This window comes from Cryptomeria japonica, chromosome 1 (genome assembly GCF_030272615.1).
Source record: "Cryptomeria japonica chromosome 1, Sugi_1.0, whole genome shotgun sequence".
NCBI lineage: Eukaryota > Viridiplantae > Streptophyta > Pinopsida > Cupressales > Cupressaceae > Cryptomeria > Cryptomeria japonica.
The window spans coordinates 359,437,937-359,463,691 of NC_081405.1; the positions used below are offsets into that span (position 1 = coordinate 359,437,937).

At 34.5% G+C, this 25,755-nt stretch overlaps 1 protein-coding gene across 2 annotated transcripts; it reads right to left on the reverse strand.

Annotated features, from left to right (window-relative positions):
* Window positions 1-1,736: 1,736 nt before the first annotated feature.
* LOC131069127 (probable pectinesterase 8) lies at window positions 1,737-4,119 on the reverse strand. Of its 2 annotated transcripts, XM_058004461.2 has the most exons (7): window positions 4,077-4,119; window positions 3,936-3,977; window positions 3,409-3,760; window positions 3,056-3,227; window positions 2,767-2,973; window positions 2,343-2,602; window positions 1,737-2,248 (listed from the first exon to the last, which is right to left on the reverse strand). In XM_058004461.2, the coding sequence occupies exons 3-7, from the start codon at window positions 3,618-3,620 to the stop codon at window positions 2,014-2,016; spliced, it is 1,086 nt and encodes a 361-aa protein (XP_057860444.2). In that variant the 5' UTR covers window positions 3,621-3,760; window positions 3,936-3,977; window positions 4,077-4,119; the 3' UTR covers window positions 1,737-2,013. The 2 variants fall into 2 exon arrangements, with proteins under 2 accessions (XP_057860444.2, XP_057860441.2); XM_058004458.2 differs by lacking the exons at window positions 3,936-3,977; window positions 4,077-4,119 and having other exon boundaries at window positions 3,409-3,862.
* Window positions 4,120-25,755: the final 21,636 nt, after the last annotated feature.

Below are 25,755 nucleotides of genomic sequence, written 5' to 3' on the forward strand. Positions count from 1 at the left end.
AGAACATTATATCCTATTTTAACAGAGTACTGGCCAGATTTAGTAGGGGACCAAATCAAAGTGTCAATTCCATTTCTGAATACCAAATGCCTTTCCTTGAGGAGGCCAGAAAGTTGTTTTAATTCATTTAAGGGAAGGGGGAGGCCTTCTAATTTTTTCCAACCCCAACCTAGGAAGGAGTTATCCCTTGAAAATTCTACATAATCCTTGATATGAGGCCCCCAATGAAGTCTTAGCCATTCCCTTGTTGTTGGAATCGTTAATAAACTATCTATGCTCAAAAATCCACTCCAAGAATCCTCCCAAAAGAGACAAGATGAACCATCTTAGACATCCCAAGAAACATAATCTGCTATAAGATGCCTGCATTTGAGAATAAAATTCTAGGTCTGAGACCCTTTCGGATGACTAGAAGCTCTCAGAAAGTTAATAGGGTCTCCTGCAACAACATATTTGGTAAGCATCATTCTTACCCATCTTGCACTTGGATCAATAAGCATCTTCTAGGCTAGTTTTGCTCCTAAGGCCTTATTCTGAATCTGAAGGTTATGTACTCCCAAGCCCCCTGAAGACTTGGCTTTACAAATTTTGTCCCAAGTTATCAAAGCAATTTTGTGCCTTTCATCCGAGTTCTGCCAAAAGAAATTTCTCATCTTCTAAATGATGAAAGAATTCATGCCCACTGATAGGGCTAGAAGGGACATAAGGTAGATGAGGAGAGCAGAGATGATGGCTTGAAGCATGATCAATCTACCTACCCAAGAGATCCATTTTCCTTTCCATGAATTAGCTTTCTTATCCAGTTTTAGCTTAAGGGGGTCCCACAGTTTGGAACTCCTCAAACCCTTATCTATTGGGATCCCAAGGTATATACAGGGGAGAGATCCCTTTTTTCAGTTGAAGATTTTTAAGATCTTGTTTTCTACAGTTGCTGGAGTAGAGAAAAAATACATTTCTGATTTTTCCTTATTGACCACCTGACCTAAAGCTCTCCCATATGACTCCAGTAGTTCCTGAAACTGGGCAACTTCCTTGGATCTTGTTGCGCCAAGTAGGAGGTTGTCATCAACAAATTGCTGATGTGTAGCAACAAAGTTGGTGGTTATCTTGATACCTTCCTAATTTCTGTTGGCATGCTTTGAATTTATTGCTCTTCCAAGTGCTTCAGCCATGATAATAAAGAGAAAAGGAGAAATTGGGTCCCCTTGGCAAATACCCTTAGAGGATGAGAAAAATCCCTCATGTTTTCCATTAAAAAGGATATAGAATCTTGGTGTGGATATGCATTCATAGATCCAATTAATCCATTGTCTATTGAACCCAAAAGCCTCCATAATTTTACAAATAATTCTTGATTGGATTGAAACTCATCTTAAAAATAATTTGATTCATTCATTGAATAATAAACTTAAATTAGAATTATGATCTTTCAACTATAATATCAAATTTACCTTTTTAAAATAATTATCAAAATTATTAATTTTTAATTATTGTTAATTAATCTATTAATATACTATCCCCTTCTCATACCAAATAATTAACAAATAAATAATTAAATAGTGAAGCTCATCTTACCTCTTATATATACCTTCAATTTCTCAAACCAAATGCTTAAAAAATAAAATAATATGACGTAACATCAAATTCCCATTGTTTCCCCTTAAAAAAAAAAACATGCTAGAGCGGATATCACCCCAACCAAAGAGCCAAAATTAATTCTCACATAGGCTACAACATAACACATAATAACACAATTTTATTTATATAGCTTCGAGAATACAGTTTGTTAGGACTGGAAAAGAAAGGTACATATGAGATTTTCCAAATTCTACAACTCTGTAATTTATTTTCCCTTGAAACCAGTCATTGCTTTGATAAGAGGATGAAATCCTCATGTTTTAGTAACTTACAATAGTAGAATGCGAGTGTATTGATTCAAGTAAACATTTCTCTGTTAGAAAGAAATATTTCTTTGATAAATATGGTAAGAAAGCCCTGATAAAATAATTTAATTCATGCTGATAGGGACATGTTCTTCTTTACTGTGATGGTCTTTATGGTGTCTATGGTTTTATATTTGGGAGAAGGCGGAGAATTGTCCTTATCTTTAAGCCATTGATCTCCATCTATATAGCAGATGCTTAAAAATGGAGCTGCTTGTGATTGATCAAGTTCTTTTGAGTAGGGTACTCTCAAGCTCTGGTTTGCACCAGGGCCTCTGCATCTATATTGTCCATAGAATACAGTCCTGCGTGTCACCAAAAATGAAGACAAACTATTACAACATTGAGGAAGAAACAGAGTAATGATAAGAAGATAAAAAGTATGTAATGGGGTCTTACTTATCTCTCTTGGGGTCATCCCAGTTATTCCATCCTTCTGGAGCAATGATGTCAGACATGTAAGTGTTAGAAAAAACCACCTGAGAGTAGGGACCCCATGCTCTACCTAGCCAAATTCTTCCACTTCCTCCAATGCTGCAACTCACAAAGGAGAAACCTGTGTTTTCTTCAGCTGACTGTCTTCCCTGTGCTGTGATGGCCCCAGTTACGGTTGTAGCTCCACTTGCCACTGGGTTTGCAATAGAATCTAATTGGCAATCCTGTAAAGAATCTAAGTTAACAAAGTTAACAAACATAAAGAATCTAAGTCATAAGTAGCATACACAATTTTTTCAAAACATTCTTCACTCTGAACAGAAAATTACAGAGACTATCTGATTTGTAACCATGGTGGTATGTTCTAAAGTCAAGTTCACGGGATCACCTCAAAGAGGGATCTTGCATTGCCAAATATAAAATCTATTGAGCCTTGTATAAAGCATTCCTTGAAGTAGTGTCTCCCTTGATCATCATGAAGGGTATCCTGAGCACCAAAGAATCCACATCCATAGAAAGCTGCTTGATCACCTGCTATTCTCAAAGCAACTGCTTGTCCCCCAACGTCACCTGGATTTGCTGGACGAGCAGTGTTCTATTTGGAAGAAATTCATTGTTAATACAAGGGGCAAAAATGCATTACAGAAACAATGAAACTTACAGATTTGATCTCTAACCTTGAAACTTATATTCCTGGCTATAAACTTTTGCGCAAAAACTGTGACTGATGCACTGAAGAATGTCCCATGAGAAGAGTTGGCTGTATCATTCCATTGGATTGAGGTGTTGAGGTAACCTTGTCCTTGGAATGTGATTCTGGCTTTTGATTCTGCAACTGAAACCTTTTCTCTGTTTAAACAGTTTGATATGTGGGTCAAGCTACACATTTTCTTGATAAGTTGATCGCAAACTTACATTACAGATTTAAGAGTTTAAACATGTCACAGAATCACCATCTTTGTTGATTAAATATGTGCTATAGATCTGAATAAATTAGGCCTTACTGATCCAAGCAAGGAAATCAACTTACTTGTAGACACCTCGATTGATGACAATTATAGTCCTGTTGGGACTCTGTTCTGGAACTGCATCTACAGCCTTCTGCACACTTGTATAATTCCCACACCCATCCTGATCCACTATCACAACTTGGTTATAAGCCTCATCCAAATCATAATAGGGTGGAGGTTTTTCATCACATTTGTTCTTATGTTCCATCTTCCTGTGGTGTTTTCTTACCATACTCCTTGCAAAATCGAAAGGAGGAGAACCTATGATGGATTCCAAAGCTTCTATCACTTTATTGCTTATATAGCTAATTTGACTGGCTTGAACTGTGCCACCCACATTTGATGGAGGCACCAAACTTGTTGAGATCAAAGCTATAACAATAGCAGAAGCCACAATCAGTAGATTTCTCCTGAAGCTATCCATCATTTCACATACAGACAATATTTTAGTCCATACAGTTGTCTTGTTATAATTCTTATAAATACAACAGAGAGATTAATATAAGGTTTCAGAACAGTCCTCATCATGAATCAGTTTGTTACTTACAAATTGCTTCATCATTCTAGTGGATAACAGTAGGATAATGATCTGCACATCCAAGCAAACACATTAGTCAATGCCTTTCAACTCACTTTAATGCAACCTGAGGTCACAAATTTATTCTATTGCTTTCAGTATATCAAATACAGTGATGTAAGCCATTAGACTGGTTTACTCGAATTTCTGAGGACTCATGATTTTCTGCAATTATTCATAGGCCAGAGTTTTATATCAGGTAACCAAAAAATTATTTTTCTACCACTGAAGCAGCCTTACATGGAAAGCTATTATCTTTTCTTTTCCAATGACCCACAAAGAGCTAATGCCTTGGGAATTGAAAAAGACAGTATGAAAGTATCCATAATTATGGGTATTATTTTATAGGGAGGTTTAAATTTCCACTCCAGCAGTTAGACTTTTTACTCCTTTTCCATTGATTATAAAGGCAATAATCTGTTAGCTATGTCTTTCTCTTGTTGAGTACAGTTAACTACCATTAATTAACTGACGTGTAATACAGATTCAAGGTTTTTGGGGCAACCAAATTCAAAGAATTCACAATTATGCAATGAAGCTGCTTTGAATTTTGATCTCATGTCAAATGCTGCCATTGCTTGTCAGGCTGGGTGAATGTTATCATTATTTCTATTTGTATAAGGGGACATGACTTTTAGTGCACGGATGATTGTCATAATGCTGCTTCTATTCATTTCTTTTGTGTCTCTTTTCATCCTACTTCTCAATTGATCAAAGATGAGAAAACCCTGAGTTATGACATCTATCATAGAGTAGTTCACAAGAAATGTTCTAGATGTGGTCCTGTGAATATTAGATAGAATTCACTGTATTTATTGTTGTTGTTTTTGGTTTTGATTGTGTGCAATTTTTTGTATCATCATTTTAGATCACACTCTTGTGATCCATCATTTTTCTACTTCTTCAGTATTCTATCATCCCGATGATCAAAACCAGAAACAATAACAATAGCTATTATAAATTGTGGAAAACTGATACATTCAATGTTCGTTTGTTGAGTTTTTTATTTCTAGTTTAATTATATGTGTTCTATGTAGTTCATAAACTGTCAATTCTATACTGTTGAGTTTGATTTTAATTTTGTGTAGCTGGTTGATGGCTGTTGTTTAACTGTTCATTTCTTATTGTCATGTTGTTAATCTTCATTGTTGTATCTTAATTGTTAGTGGGGATCCAATAATATATCTGAAATAGCTTTTACAAATAGATTATCAAACATTCTGAATCTACTTACAAAAAAAGAACATTCTGAATGTATATTTGACTATATTTATTAAGTGAAATTATCAATTAGTTAATGAATAAAATCAAATGTGCATTCTCAATATTGAATAAACATCGTCCTTTCAAAAACCACAATTGTCAATCCAACTTCCAAAATACACATTTGACCTCTTTATTATCTAATTGAAAGTAAAAATTTCATGTGATCAAATGTACATTCTAAGAACTGCATAAACTTTTTTGAGACTCATCTTCTTTATCTTTATGACTGATTTATAATGAATCTCACTTTATTTAATCAAAACATCACCCAAAAACCCACTTTACCAAATATCAAAAACAATAATTAATCAAAAAAACATTTGACAAAATAACAAAAACAATAATTAATCAAAAAATCATTTTACAAAAATAACAAAAACAATAATTAATCAAAAACCCACTTTATTAAATAAATAAATAAATAAATTAGCCTAATTTGTTTTAAAAAAATTGCTACTTTTGAGAATTGGTTTGTCACAATTTTCCCCAGCAAGGAAAACATGTTTGGAAGTGATTCCATTGAACAAAGAGAAAAAGTGAAAGGCATGTGATTTCTTTCCTCCAAAAGACATAAATTTCACATTCCATGGCTCTTGCATGAAATCGAATTTGGGCAAATATCTATATTGCATGAAATCAAATATTGACAAAGATTGTCAAAGTGAAGCTAAGGAAAGGTGTTAGTATCCAAATGTAATCGTTTTGTAATACATAAACAGGTTAATATTTAGATATATCATCTAGTGTTAATAGAATTTATATATATGGTTTTTCAAATATTTAAAATTATATATAAAAAATATAAATATGTAGAGATTATATTTAAGGATAAGATCTCTTTTATGTAGTATATGTTAGTGAGGGTTTATTTTTAAATAGAAGAACTTTACAATTTAATTATGTAATATGTGTTTATTTTAGTTGATGTTAGAGAAAGTTGTTTATATATATTTCTGATATTGGAATAGAGAAAAAATATAAATAAATGCCTCTTGTTATAACTTGTTTTGTTTAATGACTGACATCCACATCTATGTATGATTTCTAAGTATATGTAGGTATGCTCGGGCAACATGTAGAGTAGAGTATCGAGTAGAAGAGTTGACGTGCTTTGGGTGAGACATGAAGATATGCCAACACATAATTAGTAGACTAAGCTCTTAGCCTATGATCATATAATTGCTAACATTTTGGCTCTATTTTGAGGATCCTTTCAAACTCCATGCATTGCTCAATAAGCATGACTTGAAGATTATGCTCACAAAAATCAACCATTAGTGGACAAAGAAGTTAAGTGAATTCATGTAATAAGACGTTACGGGAGGAGTCCAAATTAGCTAATGGCATATGATAAAAAACTCTTTAGTGGCCTTTATTAGAACTTTTTCTTTGTTCAATGACCAACATCTTTTTAAGAAGTTCATTGAAGAATTTTACTTTAAATCTCTAGGAATATTTGTCAAACTTGAAAATTTTGAACATGATGTTGAATGAAAGACTTAATGACAAGAGAAGGCTATCTCTCCTACTTTTTTGTTTTGCAAGGCTTAAAAAGGTGGTTCTACAATATATGAATAATGAATTATAGGATAGACACATGACAACTTAGTGAAATAAAAAATAACAAAATTGTGATGTACACTTTGGTTACTATTTCTTTAATATCCAAACCAATACCTTGAGGGTTTATTTGTAATGACCTTGCCTACATGCCCCCTTTTATGAATCAAAGGCTCTATAGTTCATACACTAATAATAGAGATGTACTTCATCCTCTCCTTTGTTATGAGATCTTTGATCTCACTTTTAAATCACAACCATCAATTGATCTTACTCTTCCAATTCAATCCAATCATAATAGTGTGATAGAAAATACAGTCTAGTCATATTTTAGATCAAGCTCGCATCACATGCTCGCATAGTGGCTAGTTGAATCATGTATCACCTACACACAAAGTGGCTAGCTTCTTCTTGTCACATATAGATAATGTGACTAGCTCATACACACATCAAAGGCATGCATTGTGACTAGCCTAGGCATACATCACAAATACATTGTGGGTATGTGCAGGATCATGGTGTGCCAAAACAGGCCCTTAAGTGGCAATGAAATTTCAAAAAATCTATGCAACTTGACATGAAAATTTGAATAAGTTATGAACATTATTTTTATAATATGTAAGAAGAGAATCTATAGAAAAATGAATGTAGTTTCTAAGCTACTAGTTGTTTTTTGGAAAAAAAAAATTCTATTTGATGAAAATTTCAAATTACAATGCAGTGGTACTAAAATTTCAGGAAAAAGATAAGAAGTAGGTGTATGTCTGACCAACCTAATCACAATCAAATCATAATATTTTTTTATAAGATTTATAATATAAGTATAAGATTCATGTCCGGATGTGACACATATTTTTTTATAAATTTTTATAAAGTAAATAATTATCTATGAATTTTTTACTACAACTTTTCAGAAATTCGGAAACTCCTACGTCTGACCACCCTTACTTGGTCAAAACCTTGTGAAATTCATTTTTTAAAATTTTTTTCCATATATTAGACGAAGCATAGGATGTGACACATGTTTTGGATTCAAAAAATGTTTATATCGTTTGAAAGTTATGAGTATTTTTCAATCAATCTATCAATCAGGACTTTTGTCATAATTCAATTAGAAAATAAATAATAATTATTTATTAAAGTCGAAATAAGACAAGCCTTATATTGTTGGAAAGTAGAGAACGTCCTTAAAAAACCCTTTTTGTTTTATCAATTCTGGCTATAAAAAAAGTTGTCAGCCACTAGTGTAAAGTCTGGAAAATCAAGGAACACTAAAAAAACACGTTTTTTCAGTTCACTTTCTAGGCTTGTCACTTCCAAGCCAAATCCCAAAGCAAACCCGAGCCAAAATTTAAAATTTAAAATTTGTGCAATAGAAATCAGATATCCGATTTTAATAATTAAATTCAATAACTAAATTTGCACATAATTAATCTATTGTTTATTAATATATTAATATACAATATATTAATATATAATATATTCATTTATAAATATATTAGTATATGATATTAGGGAGAGGGAGAGGGGGGAGTGGGGGAGAGAGAGAGAGATTAGGGGAGAGAGAGAAAGGGGAGAGAGAGAGAGAGGGGGAAGGGAGAGAGATAGAGAGATAGAGAGAGAGAGGGAGAGGGGAGAGAGAGAGAGAGAGGGGGAGCGGAGAGAGAGAGAGAGAGAGAGAGAGAGAGAGAGAGAGAGAGATGGGGAGGGGAAAGGGAGAGAGAGATAGAGAGAGATAGAGAGATTAGGGGAGAGAGAGAGAGAGAGAGAGAGAGAGAGAGATTAGGGGAGAGGGAGGGAGAGAGATAGGGAGGGGGAAGGGAGAGAGAGAGATAGAGAGAGGGAGGGGGAAGGGGTCATATTGTGTCCTATGACCCCTTAGGACACCATATGACCCCTTCGGTGTCAAATTTTTGTAAGCAGTATTGGCACTGCTTTTTATATTGTAATAATGGTTCATCTTGCCACCTTATGACACACTATGACCCATTAGGACACCATATGGTGTCGTTAGGGGTCATCTAGTGTCCTAAGGGGTCATGGAATACCATATGACCCCTAAGGACAACATATGACCCCTTATGACACCATGTTGGGTCATTATGGGTCCTATGGTGTCCTAAGGGGTCATATTGTGTCCTATGACCCCTTAGGACACCAAATTATATCGTTATGGGTCATATTGTGTCCTATGACCCCTTAGGACACCATATGACCCCTTAAAATACCAAATTGTGTCATTATGGGCCATATTGTGTCCTAAGGGGTCATATTGTGTCATATGACCCCTTAAGACACCATATGATCCCTTAGGACATAATATGACCCTTTACAACACTATACAGTGTCGTTATGGGTCATATTGTTTCCTACGGAGTCATATTGGGTCCTATGTCCCCTTAAGACAACATATGACCCCTTACGACACCAAAATATGTCATTATTGGTCATATTGTGTCCTAAGGGGTCATATTGTGTCATATGACCCCTTAAGGCACCATATGACCCCTTAGGACACAATATGACTCCTTATGACACTATATTGGGTCGTTATGGGTCCTAAGGGGTCATATTACTCCTCTCCCCTAATCTCTCTCTCTCCCTCTCCCCTAGTCTCTCTCTCTCCCTCTCCTAAGGCTAAAAATGGACCTGGGGCATATCTCATTATGATCTCTCTCTATGCCATCAAAACATAATAAGAGAGATATACACTACTCTGACCGATGGCATCTCTGATTGTATGTAGTTTAGAGAAGAGGTCTCAGGTGATGTTTCTTGGGATGAGGTTGAATTCTGTGTCCCAAAGGAAATTATCAGATAAGATATATTTTCTTTCATTCGAGACAACACAAAGGTGAGAGCATAGCATGTGACATGGTGCACAAAAGTAGTAGTGGCTCACATCAGATACCTTTGATTCCTTATTATACATAATTGTTATCCTAATAACGACCAAATTATATTGTACTTTTCTTAGCTATTTATCTAATAGGTGGGTAGGTCAAGGTATTTGAATTAGATACAATAGCTAAGAAAAGTACAATATAATTTGGTCGTTATTAGGATAACAACTATGTATAATAAGGAATCAAAGGTATCTAATGTGAGCCACTCTCCATAAACTATCATGCATGTGCATCCAAATATCTTCTATATATATACCAGTAAGCACATACACCAAGATAATATGTCAGGCAAAAACAAAATGTTTATAGAATAAAGCATTGCTCAAATCAACATGTTACTGAATAAATCCCTGACCAAAAATAGAGTAACCAAGTCGGCCTTCACTAGTCTTCTACACTCTTCCTTCATAGGATTCAATTACCATAGCACATTCTTAAATTATTGCAGAAAAAAAATGGTCTATTGGACCCATAGATACAGACTGATAGACACAAATTCCAAGATATAACAACTTCCATCTTCAGAATATAGATCCCATTGATTTTGGAGTATAGGATTCATAAATCATAATGCAATACAACCATTTGGATAACAATACAACATATACAACTAATACTAAAATTCAATACAAACCATGAGAAGAAAAACAAAAGATTCTGGAGAAGACCTAATCTTCTGAAAAGTACTCCTATAAACCATACATGCCTTAATGCTTCATATCACATATATTAATATCGTCCACTATTTCCCAACATGCCACATCCGGTCCTAACTATATCATTGAGTTTCACATCAATGACAACATTTACACAAATCAAACAACACTTTTCTTTCATGATTGTCCATCCTTGGGCTCATACACCCATCCTTTGATCAAGATTGTGAGGGTGATTATCTAATCATAGGTGATTATTATAGCAGCACTTCTATTATCTTTATATTAGAGTGTGTTTATCATTTTTCAGCTGCCCCATAATTGTCTTTATATGTTTGTGATCTCCTAAAGGTCCCAAGTTACTCTATAGGTACTTGGATACAAGGGATAAAATTTATCATATACTTCCTCTATTTGTTTCATCATTTTTCTTCTTTTTTGTACCTTCACTTTCAACATTCTCTAATGATCTAAAAATTTGGGGGCATTTAGGAGTTTTTCCATGACCCAAAATTTTTATTTTATCTTTGTTTTCATATGATATTCTTCATATGATTTGAAAAATTTGGTGATATGATGATTAAATCATATGTAACCATATATATTCTCTAATTTTACTGCTACAAATTCTACTAACGTTGAAAAATAAGATCCCCCTATCTCATTATGTTTTTTAAAAGACAATTTTTTTTAAGAATCACCATTATGACCTCTCTCCCCTAGTCCTTATGATCTCAACCATAATGAGAGAGATGTCTATTAGAGTATGTCTATAAGGAATAGGAGAGAGATGCCATTATATCTCATTATAAGGACTAATGGTGATCTCTCTCCCTAGAGAGAAGCCATCAAGATAGACCTGGGGCATATCTCATTATCTTTTTAAGAATCGACAACCGAGACCGCACACCGCATCCCAAACATTTCTTGGAATCAAGCCAAACAATGTTGTACAATTTTTTTTGTGAAGTACATCCAACTTTGCAAATATCACAAAGGGCCTTTGAATCTTTGAAGCCATTTTTGTGTTCCTCTTAAGATTCGTAATACTTGTTGTTGCAAGTACCATGTGGAGTTTTCAATGTACCATGAACTTTTATCCCATATTTGTTCTACGCTGCATACTAATGAGATGTTACAGGAGTGTGGTGCAATGCTATTTATGAGATCATCAAGAGACTTGCAAGATCTATTTTTATGCCCTAGAGATGATGGCTGCTATTTCTATAGAAATGATTGTTTGAATGAGAAGTTCTCACAATGTGGTGAGTTGTCAAAGTTTGTTTCATGTTTTCATGAGGGCAATGAACATGAGTTTGTAAAGAATTATGTTGAGAAAAAAATATATGAGATAGTGAAATATACTTTGAAGAGCGGAGGTGAAGGTTCTAGATGCGAATTAGTCTCAAGAGAAGTGAGTCTTGCTGATTTTATTTTGGATTTTAAGGAAAAAAAATTCTACAAGTATGCAAGGCACACCCATAGGTCTCAGTGGTTGGATCAGCAATTCAGGATGTGTAAGAACTCTTTCTCAATTGGCACTATTGTATCGGTGGTAGATTTTGCAGAGAAGTATACATTGCAACCACAGAATGAGGTATAGTCTCAGTACTACAATTCAATCCAGATTGCTATTTTTGTTCATATTACATATAGACATGCTCCTGATAGTATAGAAGAGGACATGAAGATAATTAGGGAGTATCATTTATATATGAGTGATGATAGACCACACTACTCTGAGTATGTGCAACATTCTTTCGAGATTTTTTTTGAGTTCTTGCATGAGAAATATATTACAATTGATTGACATCTCATATGGTCAGATAACTGTACGGGTCGATTCAAGAATGCCCGTATGTTTTATTGGTTGATTAGAATGCATGTAGAGAGGTGTATGCCTCATATTTGGTGTTTTTTTGAGGCAGGGCATGTGAAGGGGGAGCATGATGGTGCAGGTGCATGTTTGAAGAGAGCTCTAGTTAAGGAGAAATTGAGGATTTCAAGTGCAAATTTCTCTGATGCATGTTATTATTGATTGGTGTAGTTCAACATTGTCACATGGAGGTACTCTTGATTTAGCTATGACCAGATTCTTTTGGTTTGTTGAGGAGGGCATAGTGGGAGACAGATTGGATTGTCAAACAATTAAAGATTCTTCAAAGATGCATTCATTTCTCAGCTCAGATACAAGTACATGGACCATTTGGACACGAGCGTTGGCTTGTTTTTTTCAGAGTTGTGTTTAGTGTGATTGGGATCAGTGTGAGTCAAGTGAGTGGGTTGATACGTGGGTTCCACAATATCTAACTCCTTTATCTCAAACAATATCCTTGTCAAATGATGACATGGAAATTTCACTTGAGTATGACCGTCTATCAGATCTTGTACAGCCAGGACATGTTTTTGCAGTTGTTGCTCTGCAAGGGAATGAAGAGAGATCAAAATATTGGTTGGCATGATGTGTACAGGGAAGATAGAAGCTAACACAACCAGTGATAGATGATGATACAAGTTAGCATATAATTGTCACTGATAATAACAAATTATATCTACTAAACACAAAATAAAATAAACACATTACTTGAGGCATCTCTTCTTCTTCTTCATCATCATCTTCAGGTATAGTGGGTGTAGTCAACAAGGATTTGAAGCCAATAATTTTTTGTACATATACACAAAAAGTATGTGAAACTATCAATCTATGTCTAGACATGTATAATAATTATAAGTTATTTAAACTATTCATTCAATCATATTTGCATTCAATCACCTTTCCCTTGTCTCCAGCTACACTACCAGATCCCAAATCGCACAGCCCCACACTCGAGCTACTTGTGACCTACAATAGTAAAATAAGCTATACATGCAAGTTACTACATAATCTAATTAATGCCAATATAAATGATGATCATGTATGTACAATAAAATACAAACGACTAGGTGCAATAATATATATAATCATAAAGCTATCAAGGACAAATGAAATGGCTGTCAAGGTGCCCTCCTGGATCTATGTCAACTCCTCCTCTGTCATTAACTATTAAATAGACCATGTAAATAAACATTCATAGTTAATATTATCTAGATTATAAATATTCATTTAAAATATAGAATGAACTGTGAAAATACAAATCTTACCACTACATCATCAACGTATCATGAAGGTGCCTCCTCGCCTCTAGCATGTGAGGACTCTCTAGGGTATCCTCCAATCCCTGTCATAAAATCTGGTGCATCGTGCATTTCATGCACCTCATAATCTGTAGTGTGTGCAGGAGGATCAACAGGCTATCCAACTAGACCCAAGCATAGGTTCCCACACATGACACAACTACGGGGCACACAAATGTGTGGAACCGAGGAGGACATGTCAGCACCACCGGATGCACCACTACCATCAAAAGAAGGCTGAGCTAATGCCCTAGCCTGAGAAACCAAAAGGCTACTCAAAGAGTGAATAGATGATATGGTCCATGATGCCGCCTCACAGATGATATTTGGATGCTGCACTGGAGGTGGGGGATCAATAGGAGGAGGGGGGACATATGGGCCCTGGACTACTCTGACTGCCCCATGTCTATCTTGGGGCATACCTAAACCCACACCTTGGAAAGGTTGGATGTCAAAGTAGTTCACATATTTTCCTAAAACAAACTCAGCATACAATTTTTTGATGAAGTACAAGGGGATATCAAGATTGTTGTTGGGTGGTTTATCGAAAACCATCCACCAACAATCCCAATTTTTTTTCACAATATCACCATTTGTGCACCATTTAATAGAAAGTTTCATGTTTTGGGGGTATATGGGTTTACCAATGCGGGGATTCACAAACAATGCAACGTTATCGGTTTTGGATATCTCGAGATCCTTGATCTCCTTATAGGACAAGCCATCCGCATATTTTTCCCTCATAGAATCTCGCCACAAAAGAGCGACATTGTGCTCTTCAGTGACGATTTCTATACTCTTTATGATGGATGTGAGGGGATCAAACATTGGGTGAGGGTGAGGGATCATACGATAGACATCTGCAATCCCGCTCAATTGGTTTAAAATTTGTGCAATTAAATCCTAAATTGAGGGGGGGGTTGGCAAAGGAGGGTTTGGTTGTTGCAGTTGTGGTTGATCAATGTTTTCACTATTATCCCCCATTTTTAACCTAATTGAATGTAAACAATTGAATTTAGTTAACAAATTTGAACAATTTTGTATTTGATATTAAAAAAACCTAGTTTTCATGAAAAAAACATATTTTGAATGAAAAAACAAATAAACATTAAAAAAAATGCAAAAATTTGAATGAAAATGATAAAAAACAATAAAAATCCTACCTTTTATTGGATTTTTTTTGCAAATTTTGGTGAGAAAATCAGATATCGGGTCCAACCGGATATTGGATTTACTTGAATTCGTGCAGCCTGTGGCTAAAAAATAACCCATGGGCTGTCGCAGTCCTCTTTTATTTTCTTAGAGAAATCGGATATCCAATTTTTATAATTAAATTATTTTAAAATAACAATATATTATATAATATATTATTATATTATATGTTATGTGTTATATAATATATAATATAATATAATAATATATTATATATTATGTGTTATATAATATATAATATAATATAATAATATATATATATATAATATATTATATAATACGTATTATATAATATATAATATATAATATATTATTATATATTATATAATATAATTTATTTTTTAATTTAAAATTACCTATAAAAATCGGATATCTGTTATCGGATATCCAATTTGCCCAAGTGTTTACCATGCCAAGGTGTACTGATACCCAAGCCAAGCAAAAAGTCAACACGGATTTTGGCATTTTTAGGTGAGTGGAAAAGGCTAGTTTTTTCACATTGCCACTTTTTGGCCCCCCATGATCCTACACTAACCCTTGTGTCTAACTCATTATCATATAATAGGTACACACAATGACTAGATTACACATATGTCACATATGTAGTGTGAATAATATACGTGTACATGTCACATATCACAATGCAATAACTTATGCATCCATCAATCATATATAAACAATATGGCAATCTCCTTCACCCCATGCATACCTAATATGAATAGTTATTGCATGTACCTAATATATACACAATGTGGCTATCTCATGCATACAACACACATATACCATATGAATAATTTTAAAACCTCATATGTACATAATGACTAACTAGCAAAAACGGAGCAGTTGTGACCTTATTGTAAGCACATTTTACCTCTCTTAGTTCACTAAAGCATAAACCCTTAATACCTCCCATCTAGAAAATAAGAATGTTAGTGCATCCCATATTGCATTATCTATTCAATATTTTTCCAATCTACTACTATCTATAATGACAAAAAAGCATTTATTACTCCATGTTGTCATCACTAGCAAGGGCATAAGTATAACAATGTATACAACAATATTGGGAATTAAGGTGTCTCAACCTTAACCATTACTAGAATTGTATTTATTTATTGAACTCCTAAAGTATAATTTCTTGCTCATCATAATTTTCCCTAGTGTGATATGGTATAGTGAGTTGTCTTCATGTTGGTAGGTGACATGGAAGATGAAAGGGATGTATTATGTCCCTACATGGGAAAGTAGGAATCCCACTTTGGTCGTGATATTTTTCCATGTGTCAGTGTCTTAGAAACCTATGCAATTTATTATTGTAGGACAAACTCTTATGACAAGTTATGATAGATTATTATGATAGGTTATGAAAAATTCTTATGATAGGTTGTACAAGTGTTAGAAGACATGTTGCATAGAAAAAATGGGTTCCTAAGTTTGGGGGCATGCAAGAGGGGTTAGAAAATGATGTAAAAGTGTCATTTGCATGGCTATAAGTGGTTGAAAAATGTGCCACATGTTTTTGGTCTCCCACCTCTTTTGGCTTTTTTTAGAAGCCACTTCAAACTTGTAAACCTGTATATATTGTGTGTCTTTTATGTGGGTTTAAAGAGACAAATGAGGAAACTATTTTTTTGTAGGATTATCTATCATATTTCCTCCAAAAGAGTAAGATGTAGACTCCATGTAAAGGCATAGAGTTTCCAGGTGTATTATAACAAGCTGTAGATTAATACATTGGTTTGATTCTATAAAGCTTTGGAGATCTTGGTTCTATAAAGCTTTGATGCTAATAATAAGTAAGATGAGAGGGGGGGGGGGATGAATCATACAAACTTAATCTTCAATATATTCAACAGATTCAACCTCGGTAGCTTATACTTCAGAATACATAACCAAAACTGTAAAACATTCAAACTTATGAACAGATAACATCACAACACATATAACACCAGATTTAACATGGAAACCCAAATAGGGAAAAACCACTATGGGATTTCAGACCCACTAAGAAATATACCCTTCTAGAGTATGCCCGGTTAAAAGAAAATCCTGTTAAAGATTACAAACACATTGCTAGATGTGACCCGGTTAAGGGATTTGCCTCATACTTGTTAGAGTCTTGCACTTTGTTAGAAGTGACCTTGTCAAAGGATTTCAAACACTCATTTAGAATGTTAGCTTGCTAGAGGGTTTACAAATAAGACTGTTAGGTCCACTCAGTTAAGAGATTTCTTGTCACTTACAAAATAAACAACAGTAATAAAATATATCTGCAACTTCACATCTAAAATGCTAAAGCAGATTCTTATTTGCTCAAAACAATCTTGTCATAAGACTTATCTAGTCCCTTGTTGGGCTTGCTAGGCTTCTTAATCTGTTCTTCAATCAGATCTTCAAGCTTCTGAGCTCGGTAAACAATCCTATAGCATCACTGTGCATACATTTTCCCACATGTAGTGTTTATCAACAATTACTTATTTATAAACAATTTCTAACTGCTTAATCTCCTTGATCACATTTCCCATGATCAATCTTAGCCATCAGATCTTCAAACTTGACTAGGTTCAATGTATTCTTCGATCTGAAAATGTTTTACCTCACCTTGGAACTTGCATTCCTTCCTTGGAACTTGTCCTAGGTTATTGCGGTTCAATCTGTGTTGTAGATCTTCATCTTGATTTTCATTGCCGTAGATTCTTAACAAACTTCTTGCGCGACATACCAATCATTTATTCATCTCCATCTCATCAGCATCCTTCATTAAATAATGCTTTTATCCATCCAATGCGATCTATTATAACTTGGTTTTTACTCGGTTAATATTGAACTTCTCTTGGTAGACATTCTTCCTTCTTTAACCGATATCGATAACCTTAGGGTTTACCGACTAGGTACCTTAGGGTTTACCGACTAGGTTCCTTGCTCAGTGACATAATACAGTATTAAACTTATAATCAACAACATGTGTAGGATATAAAAACAATCAAAACAACATGATCTCATCATTGTCTAACTCTGTAATAGTTGCCCATTGAATAACTTATTTCTCCTCTTTATTATCACATTCTTTCTATGTCACTTACCGACCTCCTAATACTCATCAACACATACTTCTCAAGATATGGCAACATCATACTGAATCAGAAAATCAATTTCTTGACATCAATGACAAAACAATATTATTAAGACAGTAATCATCCTTCTTCAGTTATATCAATAATCTCCAACAACCTTATCAATATCCCTATTGAAATGCCAACAATCTCCTTTCTATTGTAATGCCAACAATGTCCCCCTTTGGCATTGATGGCAAAACCAACAATTAAATGGTAATACCAACTTGATTTGTTCCAATTGATTCAGATTCAGATTGCTGTTAGATTTCTCCTGTTATCCTTGAGTTGTTTAAATCTTCACTTGAAATCTTCTCCCCCTGTCATTGGTTTTCTATTATCTTCTCCATTTAGTCTACCTTCTCCATTTAGTCTTCTCCATTTAGTCATCTCCCCCTTTGACAACAATGCCAAAAGGAAAAACTAATTCATGATTCCTACCATTGTGAAGTAATTTCCTTGCTATGTTACACATGTATCATCTCAGTCTCGGTCAGAGCAACTTGTCTCCAATCACTAATTCTTGCACACCTTTACAAAACCTCCTAAAGTGCATAAATCAACATCAATCCACAAATAATATTTTATATAGTCATTGAATTGATGCTTTCACTGAACTCTGTCAGTGAGTAGAAGATAGGGGTAGGACCCCTAACTTGCTTCTGAGATACTCAAAAGTGTCCCTTGGCAATGGCTTTGTGAAGATGTCTACTATTTGCTCCTTTGAACTGATATATTCCAGCACAACTTTCTTCTCTTGAACTTCTTCTCTGAGATAATGTTACTTTATAGAGACATACTTTGTCTTAGAGTGCATTACCAGATTCTTTGAAATGTTAATGGCACTAGTATTATCACAGAATATAGTTACTGGCACGGTAACTTTCTCATTTATACCTTCCAACAGTTGCCTGATCCATGCTATATTGGTATAATTCAATGTTGTAGTGACATATTCAACTTCGACTGTTGATTATGAAATGCATCCTTGTTTCTTGCTAAGCCAACTTACTAGTCTATCTCCCAAGAAGAAATCTCCACCACTTGTGTTTTTCCTGTCATCAATGTTTCCTGCCCAATCAACATCATTATAAACTTTTAAATCAAAATCATTCCTCTTTTCGTATACTAAGCCATAATCTTCAGTGCCTCTTAGGTATCTGAAAATTCTCTTGATTGCTGTCATATGGGTTTCTTTGGGATCTACAGAAAACCTTGCAACTATTCCTACTACATGTGCTATATCCAGCCTACTATGAATAACATATTGCAGCTTTCCAATCATAGATCGGTAAAGTGTCTCATCAATAGATGCAGATTCATCATTCTTTGATAGTTTACAGTTAGTAGTCATAAGAGTACTTACAGGTTTAGAATCCTCCATTCCATATTTCTTCAAGATTTCCTTTATGTACTTGGATTGAGTAATGAAAATCTCATCTTTCATTTGCAGTATTTGTAAACCTATAAAATACTTTATCTCACCGATTAATGACATCTCAAATTCTTTGCACATTTCATTTCCAAAGTTCTTGCATAGAGAATCATTTCCACAAAAAATAATATCATCAACAAATATGGCTGAGATCAGTATTCCATTGTCCTCATCATTCTTCATGTACATATTGTTGTTTTCACTTGTCCTTATAAAACCAATCTTGATTAAGTAAGAGTGCAGTTGCTCATACCATGCTCTAGGTGCTTGTTTCAGACCATATAAAGCTTTGTTTAATTTACATACCTGATCTTTACTCTTGTCTTCAACAAATCCTTTAGACTGTTCAATATAAACTTCTTCTTCTAGTATACCATTCAAAAATGCAGATTTAACATCCATTTGATATACCTTGAAATTTTTGAAAGCAACATATGCCAACAATGTTCTTACTCCCTCAAGTCTAGCCACAGGTGCAAAAGTCTTTTCATAATCTATTCCTTCTTCTTGAGCATAACCTGTGCAAACTAGTCTTGCTTTGTTCCGAATGACCTCACCTTTTTCATTTAGCTTGTTTTTGAAAATCCACTTTGTACCGATTACATTTTTGTCCTTTGATCTTGGGACCAATGTCCATGTTTCATTCTTTTTGATTTGATCAATCTTTTCTGTCATAGCATTTACCCAATCTTCATTGTTAAATGCCTCTTTTACTATTCTCAGTTCAAATTCAGATATCAAACATGTGTTTTGTCTCAGTTTGTTCCTTTTCATCACTCGATCATCCTTATCTCCTATAATCTGACTTGATGCATGATTTCTTCTGACATATTTGGCTAATATAGGCTCGGTAGGCTCTATATGATCTTCTTCATCACTCAGTAACTAGATACTATCTTCATTTTCTTCAGCAACTTTCTCAGTAGGACTTCTGGGTTGAACATAAACAAATTCTTCATAATTTTCTGGTTCTTTGGAATTTCCTTCATCATTTCTTTTTGCAAATTCATCAATTTTCACATTTGCACTTTCTACTATTTTGTTAGATAATTTGATCAGACATTTAAATGCTTTACTTCTAGAAGAATAACCAAGAAATGTTCCTTCCTCGCTTTTTTGACCAAACTTTCCATTTCTGTCATTTTTGTGAACATAACATCTACTTCCAAAGATTTTAAAATAACTTACATTAGGTTTCTTATCATACCAGATTTCTTATGGTGTCTTCATAGTTCCTTTCTTCAGTTGTACTCAATTCAAGGTGTAAACTGCAGTGCTGATTGCTTCTCTCCAAAATGTTTGAGGTACCCTCTTTTCTATCATCAGGGTTCTGGCACAATCTACAATTGACCTATTTCTTCTCTCAGTTATCCCATTTTGTTGAGGTGTTCTCAGTGCAGACACTTGCCTTTTTATACCATGATCATTGCAGAATAAGTTAAATTCATTAGAAGTGAATTCTCCTCCTCTATCAGATCTAAGACATTCCAGCTGTCTTCCTATTTCATTTTCAACTCTCGCCTTGTACCATTTAAACATTTGAAAAGCTTCTGATTTTTCTTTTAAAAACATAACTGACATCATCCTTGAGTAATCATCCACAAATAATATGAAGTATTTATCACCATAATAACTTTGAACTTTCATGGGACCACAAAGATCAGTGTGTACTAGATCTAAAATTCCTTTAGAAGTTTAGGACTTACTTGTAAAGCTTGATCTTGTCATCTTACCCATCTGGCATCCTCGACACATAGGATTCTCAGGTTTTTCCAGGCTCGGTAGACCTCTTACTCAGTGCTTCTTACTTATTTTGATCAGATTATCAAAATTTACATGAGAAAACCTTTTATGCCATAACCAGGTATCTTCTATTTTTGCATATAGACATTTATTCCAAGTTGATTCAAGATGAAATGTATTACCTTTTCTTTGTGTCCTGGTAGCAGCCAACTTTCCATGTTTGTCATGAACTTTGACACATCCCTTCTGGAATTCTATTCAGTATCCTGTATTGTTTAGCTGTGCTACACTCAACAAATTGTATTTCAAACCTTCAACCCAGTATACATCATCACATTTAGCATTGTCAAGAAGTGTTATAGATCCTTTACCTTTCACCGGACATGGTGGTGCATCATTACCAAATCTTACATATCCTCCATCATAGTCTTCTAATTTAACAAACTTGTGTTTATCACCTGTCATGTGATGTGAGCATCCACTATCTATGATCCAAGAATCATTATTATTTATGTGAGATATTAGGGATTTTTCTTCATACCTTTCTTCATCTGATCCATCTTTAATAGCCACATAAACAAATTCCTCTGTATCAGTTTCATCAGATTTATCATCATTGGATTCCTCAACAGCTACTAGGCATGTCTTTCTATCTCTCCTTCTGAAGTCTTGGTGTCCTCTGTATTGGTTGTCTTTCTGTCTATTATCTCTGTTAGGCCCAATATGGAAAACTAATGTACTGAGAGGGGAGGGGTGAATCAGTACTTCAAAACTTTTCTTTAACAATATCTTTACTGTTATGCATAAACCAAAAACTGCTGTAACATAACATGAAGCTAAAACAAATAAATAACAATCATACATGATTCACTCCATAACACATATATTTTGGTTACGCAAAAACTCTTGGTTAGAGAGAAAAACTGCACTGGGGATGACACCCACAACTTCACTACTGCAATAATAAAGAATGCTCGGTTAGAGCTACATGTTTAGCTATTTCTGATAGCTTACCTTGTTAGGAGTATCAAGATCATTAGATCTACCTTGCTAAAGGATTTTACAACACTTATTCTAAATGTTGCACCTGGTTAAAGGCTTTATAATTTATAGACTTTGTTAGAGTCTTTTACCCTGTTAAAGGTTTCTCTTACAACTTCAAAATATTATAATAAAATCTTTACAAATATCTCCAACTTTACATAGGGAATGTTATAGCATATTCTATGTGCTCAAAATGAGATTACCTTTCTTATAGCATACCTCGATAACCCATAAAATAACTCGGTAAACCCTTCTGTTTACTCTGTTCCTTGACTGTTCTCTGAAATCCTTCTCGGTGACCTATGTGTCTCTGACAGTCTCAATACTTAGTGCTTTCCCATGATTTTTCTTTTCACATATGTTTGTCTTCACACTCATATACACATACCTCTTTATCTATCTGATCCCAATCCATGCTATATAAATAGATCTCTTATGTCAGTGATCTAGTTCATTGCTTCAATCTTACAAACATGATTTATTGAATGAATAACTATACAAAATATTTCATTGGATAGATGACCTCAAAATCATACACAATCTAGAAGTGCAATTTCCAATGTGATAATGGTTCTTTGTTCCTCGATCTTGTAACATGTTTCCACACATGTGTCTAGGTTCAATGAATCTGGTAAAATGTTTCACTCGGTGTATCATTATTGCTGCTCGGTAGTCATAGAATATTACTTAGTAGACAACTCGGTGTATACTAGGCTCTGTGACTACTTTCTTCTGTAACCGACTGCTCTGTGCTTACCGACTGAATATTTCGGTAGTAGAAACGGACTAGAGTATATAGAATGACTTTGGATATAAAACTAATGGCAACTATAATAAGTAGTAACAATCTCAGAATTCTCTCTTTTCACTAGATTCTTTGTCAGGGCAGTTAGAAGCCATATGTCCTATTTTATCACAATTAAAACATTTCAAAGGTAGCTTTCCTTTATACTTACCTTTGCCTCTCGGTAACCTTTTGGCTAATAGTGCTTCAAACTCTTCTTACTTTCTGATTTCCTCATACAATTTGTGTACTTCTTCCATGTTTTTACGAAATCTCTCACTTGCTCCACTGTGATTTCCTTCAGAATACTTATTCATTCTATCATTATAGTCATCAGATTCACCAATATGAAAAGAACTGAATGTAGATTCAACTTTATTTACCAAAGACCCACTGTTATCAAAATTACTTAACTCAAATGCATGTAGCTTACCGGTAGTGGTATCCAAAGAGACTAGCATGTTTGGTACAAACCTTAATTCATTGATTGCAGAGACTCGAATGGCATAAGCAGGTAGAAGGGTTCTCAACAACTTACTTGTTACATCCTTTTCTTCAATAGTTCCTCCTACTCCTTTAATTTGATTGACAATTTCCTTTAACCTTGTATTGTATTGGGTTATGTTCTCACCTTCATTCATTCTCATAGATTCAAGTTGTCCTCTTAGACTATCTACTTTTTCTCTTTGAACATGTTCATTGCCGCCATACACAGATATGAGCTTGGTCCACATTGATTTTGCATCATTACAGCCTTCTAGATCATTAAACTCTGAGTCGGTCAATGCTGATGTTATTTCAATCATAGCTTGAATATGTTCTTGCTTTTCTTTTATCTCTTCCAAGGTCATCGGGTTGGTGCTAGGTGCTATGTAATCATTCTCCAAATAATATGTTGCATATTCTCCAATTCCTGATAAGTGCAGCTTCATCCTTTTCTGCCATGTGGAGAAACTTGACTTGTTCAACTTTGGTGCATCCCTTTTATACATCTTTGGATCTTTGCCTCAAGTACCTTTAAACTTTTCTTCTGGAGTCCACAACTCTGATACCAATTGTAAAGCTTTGATGCTAATAGTAAATAAGATGAGAGGGGAGGGGGGTGAATCATACAAACTTAATCTTCAATATATTCAACAGATTCAACCTCGGTAGCTTATACTTCAGAATACATAACCAAAACTATAAAACATTCAAACTTATGAACAGATAACATCACAACACATATAACACTAGATTTAACGTGGAAACCCAAATAGGGAAAAACCACTGTGGGATTTCGGACCCACTAAGAAATATACCCTTCTAGAGTATGCTCGGATAAAAGAAAATCCTGTTAAAGATTACAAACACATTGCTAGATGTGACCCAGTTAAGGAATTTCCCTCAGACTTGTTAGAGTCTTGCACTTTGTTAGAAGTGACCTTGTCAAAGGATTTCAAACACTCATTTAGAATGTTACCTTGCTAGAGGGTTTACAAATAAGACTGTTAGGTCCACTTGGTTAAGAGATTTCCTGTCACTTAAAAAATAAACAATAGTAATAAAATATATTTGCAACTTCACATCTGAAATGCTAAAGCAGATTCTTATTTTCTCAAAACAATCTTGTCATAAGACTTATCTAGTCCCTTGTTGGGCTTGCTGGGCTTCTCAATCTATTCTTCAATCAGATCTTCAAGCTTCTGAGCTCGGTAAACAATCCTATAGCATCACTGTGCATACATTTGTCCGCATGTAGTGTTTATCAACAATTACTTATTTATAAACAATTTCTAACCGCTTAATCTCCTTGATCACATTTCCGATGATCAATCTTAGCCATCAAATCTTCAAACTTGACTATCAGATCTTCAAACTTGACTAGGTTCCATGTATTCTTTGATCTGAAAATGTTTTACCTCGCCTTGGAACTTGCATTCCTTCCTTGGAACTTGTGCTAGGTTATTGCGGTTCAATCTGTGCTGTAGATCTTCCTCTTGATTTTCATTGCCATAGATTCTTAACAAACTTCTTCCGCAGCATACCAATCATTTATTCATCTCCAACTCATCAGCATCCTTCATTAAATAATGCTTTTATCCATCCAATGCAATCTATTATAACTCGGTTGTTACTCGGTTAATACTGAACTTCACTCGGTAGACATTCTTCCTTCTTTAACCGATATCGATAACCTTAGGGTTTACCGACTAGGTACCTTAGGGTTTACCGACTAAGTTCCTTGCTCGGTGACATAATACAGTATTAAACTTATAATCAACAACATGTGTAGGATATAAAAACAATCAAAACAACATGATCTCATCATTGTCTAACTCGGTAATAGTTTCCCATTGAATAACTTATTTCTCCTCTTTATTATCACATTCTTTTTGTGTCACTTACCGACCTCCTAATACTCATCAACACATACTTCTCAAGATATGGCAACATCATATTGAATCAGAAAATTAATTTCTTGACGTCAATGACAAAACAATATTATTAAGACAAGAATCATCCTTCTTCAGTTATATCAATAATCTCCAACAACCTTCTCAATATCCTTATTGAAATGCCAACAATCTCCTTTCTATTGTAATGCCAATAGGTTCTACTTCTTGTTGATATTGCAGGTGATGTATTTGATTTTGTTAGAGCCATGGATGATCTTCATTTAGGAGATGGTTGTCATTATACCATGTGTAGCTCAATGCCTTGATTTAGTGGGAGCTATTGGTAATGACATGCATACATTGATGGCGATGGATTATCTTCCTTAATGTTTGTGGATGTCTTGGAGGAGCTCTTAAATCTTGTTGTATAATAGTTCTTTCACATTCATAGTTTCATTGATAATATATGTTTATCTTCATTTGTTTGGAGATGTTGACATCTTGTTTAGAAATGCATTC

Bases quoted from the DNA above. Each gene is read 5' to 3' on its own strand.
- LOC131069127 (XM_058004458.2), bottom strand. From the start codon at position 3,815: ATGATGGATAGCTTCAGGAGAAATCTACTGATTGTGGCTTCTGCTATT. The intron at 2,974-3,055 runs GTTAGAGATCAA...TCTTCCAAATAG, and splicing joins CCAGGAATATAAGTTTCAAG to AACACTGCTCGTCCAGCAAA. The intron at 2,603-2,766 runs GTGATCCCGTGA...GATTCTTTACAG, and splicing joins ATGCAAGATCCCTCTTTGAG to GATTGCCAATTAGATTCTAT.